Source organism: Paramacrobiotus metropolitanus, unplaced genomic scaffold (assembly GCF_019649055.1).
Source record: "Paramacrobiotus metropolitanus isolate TYO unplaced genomic scaffold, Prichtersi_v1.0 Parri_scaffold0000003, whole genome shotgun sequence".
Taxonomy (NCBI): Eukaryota; Metazoa; Tardigrada; class Eutardigrada; order Parachela; family Macrobiotidae; genus Paramacrobiotus; species Paramacrobiotus metropolitanus.
Genome location: NW_026570223.1, coordinates 2,619,045 through 2,630,410, shown reverse-complemented (window position 1 = coordinate 2,630,410; position 11,366 = coordinate 2,619,045). Strand labels below are relative to the sequence as shown.

Genomic DNA, 11,366 nt, shown 5'->3' with positions numbered 1-11,366 from the left:
TCTTGGCGAATATGCTTTTGATAAAGGCATATTAGTTTTACTTGTTAACTGGAGTTCTTCGCTGCGATCGGTGCAAATTAATTGTATTAATGAATGATTACGTAGTGCTGGGACAGCGGGTAGATCAAGAGCTAGGTCACCAGGAAGCAGCGGAAGTGACTGTTCCACGCCCCAGTCATCCGCGCGAAGCACGAGCAAGTACGGTATTTAAACGTAAGTATACGTATTTGATTTCTTTATAACATATTACATGTGCTACCGAAATAAAATAAAGAAATCGGTTCCATGTTAACATTTGCCATATTGTATGGATAAAGCTTCCATTGCTCGTTTAGTTGTGGGTTTTGTTACTGCCCGGTTATGCTGTGCGGTGCACCACTGCACTATAAAAATTCAGTTGACATTTTTTTATTTATATCGGCACATCGTTAGCGAAGAAAGGCTAAAGTGCAGAATTAACATCAATGCCATTAGTTAGGCAACGCTGTCCGATCCGCCACTGCCACGTAGAATTTTGATATTTTTTGCTGACTTACTTGCTTCAGATTTTAATTAACCGTCACTTCCTTTGCTCAGTTTGAGTTGATCTTACAGTTTGCCCAAGCGTAAACTTTGGAAAGGTTTGACTAAGTGAAAGACTGAAAGAAACCCACTCATGTAGAAATCTCAATTTAACATCGATGAGTGATGTCGTGATAAACATAATGCTTATAATTTTTATAGTACATGTACAATATTTACTGCTCATATCTTATGAGCTGTAATGGTAATGGTGACCTTTCCTGTCATTATTTAAAATATTATAAAAATGACCAAATGTTTATTTCCGGTAATTTTTATTTTTAAGTATACTTCCAGATATTTGCAAGTTTTGTATTGCACTTATTGTATCTGCAGCCGTACTTTATCTGATCAATTAGCCTCGATATTACAGTGAAAATACAGACATCCAAATAGATTTTTGGCTATCTTCCTCTACATAATGCTGAATAACATGAAGATATATGTGTCTCTAGTCTCTACTCTCTACATACTTATTATGTAAAAATTTATTACGGTGTTTTGAATATGGCTATAGCTCAGTATACCAGCTCCACAGCAAATCGTACTGAAAGCGAATACATATTTCAAATTTAATCAGCGTATATACACTGGACTGCTCATAACTCCATTTGTAGCACCTTCATCTAACAACACCAACAAAGCTCAAAACTTGAAACAGGCGCACCACTTGTCAAAATTCAAAAATAAATCCGATTTCCTTCAATCAAGACTACCCAAAAACCACTTTTGCCGCTAGCAACACAGATGACACCAAAACTTTCCACAATCGGCCAATTTCGCTGTTTTAACAGGCCATCCACAATAGCAACGGCAATTTAAGCCCAAATCTTTGGACCATGCTCCGATCATCTTTCTCCCATCCACTTTCAAAATTCTTCGCCAGATGCTAAGGACGGAAAGAGAAAGAGTACCACCAGCGCGCTTGTCTATCTAGTATGAGGCGCGCTCACTCAAGCAGATCCAAGCGCACATGTAGTCATGTAGCGACCAACAAGCGTCCAACAGACAAGAGCGCCGTTGTGTATCGATTGAACATTGGCCCACATTCGAACATTTCAATCCAACACCATGGTCAACAGCCACCAATTATCCATCTCCAGTTTCCGTCCATAAGCTGCAGCTGACTGCAACCGGTCCCGAACAAAAGAGTCATCTGGCCATCAAAGTCTATAATTACGCTCCTTTTCTTGCGCTGCACTGACCGTTCACGCCTCGTAAAATCCCCCAAAACGGTCATAAAAATTATAAAATCTTCCCATAACGGTCCATAATCGACGGCAAAAAAATTCCCTTTTATCACGCGGTTCCAGGAACAGTGATCGACCAGTTCCGCCCAGGCAAATAAATCCTTATCACAGAATAAAGGCCAAGCAGTTCCAATTTCCGTTAAAAAATACAGCAATATTTTTTCCAGCTGCGTCGCGGGATGATTTTCTTCCCGCCTTCTTTTGTCCGCGATGCCGTCCTTTTCAGCAACTGTGTACACGTTACCGTGTTGGATTCCGCATCTTTTTCCGGTCGGATCGTCTTATTCAGAGCGGCGAGGATGGCTGTATCAAAAACTTTCTTCAGGTTCCATTGCGTCAGAGCCGAGCTCTCAATGTAACAGTCGGCACTGATACTGTGGGCGAGATCGCGAGCTTCGGCATCGGTCACAGGGTGTTCATTGTAGCGTGCTAATTCCAGTAAAACGGAAACATCGTTCCGTAGATCACACTGGGTCCCGACGAGGATCAATGGACTGCTGCGAGCTGGACCCCAATAACGCTGAATTTCCGGCAGCCATTTCGAGCGAATATTACGAAACGATGTGGGATTAACGATGCTGAAGCACAGTAGGAAAACATCTGTGTCAGGATAGCACAATGGCCGTAGAGAATCAAAGTCATCCTAAAGAAAAGGAAAATAACAATAAGTGCGAATAAAAATGGTTCACTAACAATTTTCTTCAAAAGTCAGCTTCATATTGATACATAATCACATACGGCTCTAGAAAAGTGTTCCATCCCATAATTTCGAAGACTGTGTACTGTAAACAATGTACGAGTAGTTTAATTTACTACAACTTACGTACGGCAAGCCAGACTTATTAATATCATATAAGTAATCCGCAGCAAAAGAAAAGAGATAAGGAACATTAGTGCGTCGAAACTTTCCTTGAAAGAGTTTACTTAAAACTTTGTCAGATTTTCCACAAACGAGAGTCTGAAATATCAGAGAATTGCCTAGTACAAGTTATACCGTACAACAGACTCTTCGTTTATTCCGGAATAATTGCAATTCGACCTAAACAAAATCCTTTAAGGATTTACTTTTAACCAGAAGGACATATTCTGCAAATATTTTCCGCTCTGCGCAGCGTAAACCACTTCCACTTCTGGGTCAAGATCAATTTCAGATCATCAAGCAGTGGATTCCGGCACAGCTGTGCGCTTTTGATCCAGCACAGCTTATTTGCATAATACGCCACCAATGTTCGTTTTTCTATCTTTACATGATGTTACCAGATCCTAAGGGCAAAGTCAAAGTGAATATTAAACTCATCATAATTATTTTGCTTATAATTTTGATTAAGCTTATCATAATAAAAATTGATCAATGTCTGTCCGGCAAACAGACAAATAATTTTCGCAATTGTTTTATTTGTGGCACATCGCAACATTTTGCTGCATTTACGGCGCTCACAAAAAGTTTCAAGATTTTCGCTGCCGAAGAAAAAAGGAGAACAAACCGATCTACTGGCTGCTTTCAGTAAACGCGAACTAGAGAGAATAAAAATCACATCCGTTGTTACTGTGGCCGTCAAACGTACGTGTGGTGGTGCGCGTTCTTGTTTGTACTATTTTCATGACAAGATAAAAGAAGCCTTACGAAATCAAAGTCAACATGAATAGGAGGGAACACGTTTAATCTGCAAATACAATTCAAACGGTACACAGCTTTCCTGCCAAAGGCGTTTACGTTTCCCACACTGAAATTAACCCATTTCACCACTTACTCGGTTTTACATAATCGTCTTGTGCAACGTGTAGCAAACAATAATCACAATTTTAATAGAAAGCCTTTCTCTTATTTCACGTACTTCAAACACAAAGTGGAAAACTCTCACTGGATTCATTGGATTGTGGTGCAATGAGTCTAAACGAGTAGTGACTGTATAACCCGTGTCTGTTTTTTTTTCCAATCCGATATCCACCTCACGGTGTCCACCTTTTTATTTTTGCCTATAACGCGAAGGGATCGAAGAGCAACAATTTTACAGTAGGAGCTTCCTGTTGTTCGAGATTAGCCAAATTAAGTCCGTCATGCCAGAAATTAGTATCGCTCACTCTAGTAAAATACTTCGAGTAAAAAAATATTTCATTTGTAAGCATGTGCCGTGATCCTTTTGTCTGCAGTCGATCTCGTCCGCTGGTCAAGTGCCAAAGCGAAAATGATGAGTCACATCCGCCAATGTAAACAACTGAAACCTCATGGGAAGTCAGTGAGATCACAACAGCTGAACCAGCACAATCATCGTAATTGTGAATCATTTTCCATCAGGTTTCGCTTGGGCTTTCGTCCTTTTGCACCCGCTATGAATAATTACCAAGTCACATTTAATGAAATCCATTATTCAATAGCCTCCGCACATTATTCAAGCAGCTTTCGATTTTCCCATACCATCAGCAGACATACATACAATTACATATAATCAAAAGCGATAACATGCTGAACAAAAACTACAGTAAGTACAGATACAGGTGATTTTATCAAATCAGACTGCAAATCTGATTTACAGAGAAAAGCCGGTGCGCGAATGACCGCCATTAACGTTGCACAAAATCTTGCTACGTTTACTTTAAATCGGAATAAAAAAACCGTAATTCGTCTGAACGCAACCTGAAAATATTGACGATCACTCTTTTATCTCATGAGGAATGACTGAAGTGGTACAACATATGTACTGTAAAATGTCAACTAAATTAATGCCCAACAGCAAGGCAAAAATTTGCTAAAACGTTGAACAAACTTTCCGTCATCGACAATTCGACATGTCAGCGGCAATTACGATCGTTCTCGCAGCGAATTGAACCAACACCCACACAATCAACTGACATCATATGACGCTAAAGAACCCTAAACAAAACAATCAAACTGTTTGCTTAATCGGAGCATTTACTCAAAAAACCATACACATGCAAATCAAGCTGGACGCCAAAAAATCTCTGAACCGTTCCTTCATAGCTCAAAAAAAGATAAACTAAAAAAGAAAGTCACTTCGGCTACCGATTGTCCCGGCAAAGGACAGTGCAAACGTATAACGGCGCTGTTGCGATTTTTCCATGTTGTCAGCCTTGCAACTGTCTTGTTATTATTTAAATTTTATGGGGTTTTTTTGTGAACTTCTTAAAGAATCTTCAACAATTCCCAGCTGAAGTACCCTCTCGAGATCACCGTTTACAACTATCAAATTTGTAACGTTTTCTTGACCCAATTCCCATAAGCACTCCGTTATCGGATAGGCATTTCCCGCTCACAACAGTGTAAAAACTCAATACACATACGGCACTTCACTGCCGCAATCCAAATAAACATCATAGCGGGTGTTAGGCTGGGTGAAGAGCAAGCAGAAAAATCTGTCAATTATCGTTATCGAATTCGATCTTAGGCAAATATGTCACACATACGATGAGGTTTTTCGGGAAAGCGGCATCCTATGAAAACAAACGACCCTGGCCCATTGGCGAAGTGCAACTCAGATTACCTACGTTCGCACTGGCGGCACTACGTATCGTGCTGGTCGTTCCGGCAATCAAGTACGCTGACACCAGCTTTATCGGACTGAAACCAATCAGAAGTGCGAAGGTTCTTTAGACAATCCGATTCTAATGATCCAAGTCAAATTTGCAGTGCTATGATTCTCCAGTGGTGGTAGCAAATATTTCACAGATATAAAAATGTGAAACAGTAAGCAGTATCTTTGCAATTTTTTAAAGTGGTATTTTTTCGTGGCTGCTACGCTACATTAATACTTTCAGTTGTCCTCCTTTAATTTTTTTGGTCCTTTTTTCATGGGTAGTTGCGAACTTTTGAAAATCTCATGGAAGAATTCTACAACAGAATGCTACGGATATTGGATCCTCTTCCAGATAGTGACCGGGCAAAGCGCTTATCAGGCGAACTGTAGAACAGAACGGCGAAGCAGTGGACTGAACGGAATGTTTAAATACAGATAAGTTTTCTCTGACAAAGTTCAAAATCCTTGGCGTAATCAGAGCGCGCGGGAGGACGATTACGCTTTACATCAAACATGACAGTGTAATATCCCGGCTATGTCCAGTTACTTACGAGAACGTCGCACAAATTACGACTCGGCCGGCAGGCATGTCATTCCACGGAAAATAACCGTAGTAGCGTGGCAATCGTGCTTATTTGTTTCCGTAACGTTAAGCAACTGCGCGCTCTCTCTGTTTCGATCGCAGTCGTACTTTAGGGAAGCGATGAGTGCAACTGACCAAACGAGCTTGTCCAACAAAATGAAAAATCCATTTATCATTAACCCAGTGGATAATATCACATTACGACAATCCCCCCGGCCACATGGCACATTTTGCCAATAACCAAATAAACACACATTCTCCTAGCACATTGCATATGCGTAAATGAATTACAGAGGATGTGCATGAGCTGTGCCTTTCAATCAAAACGAAACGCTAGAGATCAACATTTTTTCACATACATAGTTATCAATTTCCAGCTACAATTGAAGTTTTTCTAACAAGCTTTCCTCCACTTCTGTTGTCGCACAAAATTCCATTTAGAGGATCTCTGCATTTAAATTCCCTAACGTTTCAAGCAGTTAATAACAGAACACTCATAAAACGGACAAACATAAGTTACGAAGGGATACATTTAGGTATTCATAAAACACTTTTGCAATTCACTTTTCCAGTTCAACTCTTGGACGTATATTTACAGATACATATTAGTGATATTACACAGCATGCCTTCCACATCCACTGGCTTCAAATTCTGGTGAAATTAGCCGGCATCGTACGTAAACCCCGACCTAAAGTGACAGAGTTGCTAAAGTAGGTAGCATAACTACTCAAACAATCACCTACTGTGCCAAGTGGCGAATTTCGGTTTTAATATGCGACACTGTGACCTAATTTTCGGGACATCTCGTAAGTGATAAAATCATCTTTTTTTCGGCATCGCTAATGCACTATAATACACACTGTCTGCCATTTTAAGGCATCATAAATATCTTCTACTACTGCAGATGAATATATGTGTCGACTACGCTGACGCTGGCTGACCTCCGACCGTGTTGTTCAATTTTCACAGTCTATTAAGCATTTCCTCTTGCTTTTCAGGCTTTCATTAAGAAATTGCAAGGAAGTTAATAGTTTTCGTGTATGTAGCTTCTCAAATCGACGAAAGCAGCGTATAATATTACTGCACATAAAAATCAATTACTTTGAAACCTCAATCATGAAAGTAGAAAATTGAAATTAATTGGGAACGTGCTAATAAAAAAGCATGCCAGACATTCAGTCACGAATCGCGACGAAACAGCACCGTTTATCACGATCAACCAACAGGTCTCTTCAGTCAACGAAGCTATTATTATTCACCGTCCACCAACAGTTATTATGGTAATGTAATAAGAGTCTTATGAGACTAAGCAGCAGCACCCAATAAAATAACTGTCATGTAAGCTGGCGCCACGAAAATTAATTTTTTCTAGAAAAATATATGAACCAAATCTTGTGTCCACTATTTGTTAATTTATTCTCCTAAATACTTTTTACGAATACACAGGAAAACGATAAAACAGCAAGCAGAACAAACGAAACAGGGTGTGTGTCTGTGTGGAGAAGCAAAGTCAACAAAATATGAATTGTCAATAAAAATTTAGCGAAATACACATATTTACATTCACTTTTCACACTAGTCCCTCGTGAAACCATCAGTGCATGCGCTGCCAGTAGTTAAAAATTTATGCACGATTTTGACATGTTCGCTTCAAAATGCTTTCACTCGCGTCGTACGCATAACTCCAGAAAAAAAGTGAAATTCGAACCTATCCATTACATAAAGTACAAGTAGTCATTACGCCATACGTTAAAAAACTGTCACGCTCTCTTTTGGACGTGGAAAACACGAAAAATAATAACACCCTAATGAGTGATACAGCATCTGGCAACAGTATTTTTTTCGTATCTCAAGTGCTAATCAGTGAATGTATGCCGTGCAGATTTACTCGTCGTCCAGCTTAACGCTTCATCGACTGACCTCAAGTAACTCCATCATCTACATTTGACAAGCTTTATTTTTAGCCATACCAAACAACATTCTAACAGCCAGACGGAAGATCAAATAAACAAACGTCCAACAATTGAGTCACCAGGCAGCTTTCACCCACTTTCGACCAATATTCAAAGATTTCAGACTAACTGGTCCACCCACAATCGGATCACCACTGCCGCACGCTTATTAAAACGCTATGCTAATTCACCGAACACTATTTTTTGTAGGTAAAATTTCAGAGACTTCTGAGTGCGGCAAATATTACTGTAATTAAAATACTGCTGTATAATTTACCGACATTAAATTTTTTGATTGGAACTGCCGATAAATACTGGTAATACATCGGGAATTTTGACTTATAAGTTATAACTACAGTACACCGCAGCACAAAGATATAACAGTAAATGCCAATTTGATTGTCAATGCAAGTCAAATATATTTATTGCTAAGAAAACGACTTCATCCTTCCAGTTACTTGCTATCATTATTTTTGAATAATAATAATTTGAATATAGTATTTGCCAACAAAGCCAACACATCACACGTCTAAAATTCCGTGTACATCCTGAATGATAACTTACTATGGAGTCATGGACCATGGCCTAATCTACAGAGTACGAAATGCGGTGATTTTTGCATACAATACTGCATTGTCGAGCCATAATAACCCTATTGTGCAAATATGAACGCTTATCGTGCTCGAGGTGCCAGCAATAAAACGATCTTACCTGGCCCGCAGTATCGAACAGTTGGACCCGGATTGGCTGGTTATCCACGTTGACTGACACTGTAAAAAACCAATTATTTCACCAACAGCCAGCGTTGCTGCTTCGTGATTGCACATGATTACGGCTGCTGAAAATACCATAAATTCTAATATAATGTCTCTATAACGTTGTAAAATTTTGATAGGAATCAGCCTGTAAAACTGTATGCAACACGAAATCACGTTTGAGATTATAGAACTAACATTTTATGCTCTGAATAAGATTCACGAAGGCGATTCGCAAAGTAAGCAAAACGAAAGCATACTCGATGTGTAATGAAAACAAAATGATTCAGTTTCTCTTATGTTAACATCTTAAACCGCCGAAAATACAAACACGGAAGTTGAGTAATGTATACCGTGCGGAACAGTAAGCACACTTTGCTACAAAGAAAAACACTTCATGCACAATTATCCCACAACAATTATTCTAATAGTCAGCAGAGTAGGGCTGGGAACAGGACGGCTAGATTGCCCTGAACCTGTAATTTTTCAATTTTTCCCTCCCTGAACCTGTCCTGTCCCTGAAACTCACCGTGCTGAATTACCTGAACCTGTCCTGAGCCTGAAACTATTCACCCTGAGCCTGACCTGAAATCCTGAGCCTGTTTAAGTTAAATAAGTTAAATTGTAGTTGTATAATTTTTTCCGTATCGGCACATTTCAAAAGCGATATGTAGCCAGTAGCGAAACGAGCTAAGCTCGCATTTCTTAGAGTAGCGTAATAAGGTAGCGAGTTTTTATGCGCTTTTTAGGTATAATTTTTTCCGTATCGGCACATTTCAAAAGCGATATGTAGCCAGTAGCGAAACGAGCTAAGCTCGCATTTCTTAGAGTAGCGTAATAAGGTAGCGAGTTTTTATGCGCTTTTTAGCGCGTGATGCACTTCTTGGGGCCATCACCCGCAGTTGTCAACTTACGGGCGCCAGGTTTCCCTTTCGAAACTTTGTGAAATTTCGATAACCTTAATTTTTTTGAAAAAATTCAGGTTCCTGCAGGACTAAGGTACGCCCTGTCCCTGAACTTTCAGGGAGTTCAACTGCCCTGAACCTGAACCTGAGCCAAATTTCAGGTCAGCATTTTACCCTGAAACTGTCCTGCAGGGACAGGATCCTGCAGGTTCAGGACAGGATCCCTGCCCTGCGCCCAGCTCTACAGCAGAGTAACAAACTTGGAATTTTCAAAAAAATCTGATCTGATTGTGAAACAATCCACCTATAAAAAATTTCATCTTAAGAGAAAAAAGAATAAGCTTCACGTATCGCTTCAAAAGTACAACCAAGGTGTTTTTCATATTCGGTGTTCATGTACTCAGTACTGTATACTTGGTGCAGAAAATTTCTTCATCTTTAGAGAAATTTTCACGATTTTATAACTAAAATTAAAAAATAAACCCAAGCACAATTACGGATTATCTCTTTTCACGCTGATACTCGAGATTCTTGATGGCAGTCACAATTGTTTACAAACAAGTTACAAGCCAACGATAAAATAATGTGCGACCCACATACGGACATACCGGAATATTTATCAAAGGCCGTTGGAATATACTCAGTCGGATATCCATTAGTCGTATAGGACACCAATAAACTGGTCTTTCCCACTGATCCATCACCGACAAAGACGAGTTTTATCCGCGTCGGCATCTCACAAGATGTAGGTGATTCCACATCAGGTAAATGAGACATGTTCATTTTCCCTCCGGTCTCTCCGAGGCCCATGGCAAAATGACCTCCTCCTGTGGACGGCAGAGCATACCCATTAAATTCATTGTGATTATTCCGTGGATGATAATGCGGAGATTCCGGCATTGTTAGTGTCAGCGGGGGAAACATGGACATCCGTATATGCTTATAAATTGTAATAATTCACCCGTCCTTCTTGTGGTAAGTCGGAGATGTAATTAGTTTTACGCAATCCTAACGGGCCAGCTCATCACAGCAGCGACAACAACACGTAAAAGTTATTTCAATATCAACATTATATTTCCATCATCTGGCGTCTAATGTTTCCATAAACGAATACCAATAACAAAATCAATTTACTTGGCCGCACATTTCAATTTCAACGATCGGACGGCTTGTCGGACAAATCGTTGGTGATCTGCAGTTAGAAAATTGAGAAGCGATCGCGAATACAAAGACCAACGGAACAGCTCACGATCATCGGTGGGTGAGTGTGCTGCAGATCTGCAAGTTGAAGCGAGTGGGCGGGCCGACTGCCACTTTCACCAACTGGCACTGCGATTACTCATCTGGGCTTATCCTTTACCTAAACATCACGGCTGATCTAATCCTCCTGGAGGGATTGGATGGGCGCTATTCACGCAATTCGGTTCATTTTATGGACTTGAGCGTCGTGCTCAGTGGCAGCGTTTACACATCCAATCTGCCACAAAATCCATTGGAAGTTGTTGCTTTTCAGTGCCTAAGCGCAAGCCCAAACACGAAAATAATTAATATTACTGTATTTGAAATTAGAAATTTTAGCTTTTATCAAAAGGAGGGCTTAAAAGCAAAGCGCAGAGCGTATCGACCCTGATAACAGGTACCCGATTTTCTGTTATTATGGTTAGGATTTTATTATATTGTTAGAATCTGACTAGCGTGTGAAACATTTTGTGAATTGTAAGAGGTACCACATATCGACATATGCCTCGTTTAAGAAGAAGAATTGAAGATGAATTTCTCTCGCTCGTACTAACTTTTATTTTGACCAAATAACAAATGAACCTTTT

General features: G+C 39.9%; 1 protein-coding gene across 1 annotated transcript; it reads right to left on the bottom strand.

The window, feature by feature from the left end:
• Positions 1-1,102: 1,102 nt before the first annotated feature.
• Positions 1,103-10,778, bottom strand: LOC129593161 (cell division control protein 42 homolog). The gene is made up of 3 exons (XM_055489370.1): positions 10,149-10,778; positions 8,592-8,650; positions 1,103-2,454 (listed from the first exon to the last, which is right to left on the bottom strand). Exons 1-3 carry the CDS (start codon positions 10,468-10,470, stop codon positions 1,951-1,953), a joined length of 885 nt encoding a protein of 294 aa, XP_055345345.1. The 5' UTR covers positions 10,471-10,778; the 3' UTR covers positions 1,103-1,950.
• Between the last annotated feature and the right edge of the window lie 588 nt (positions 10,779-11,366).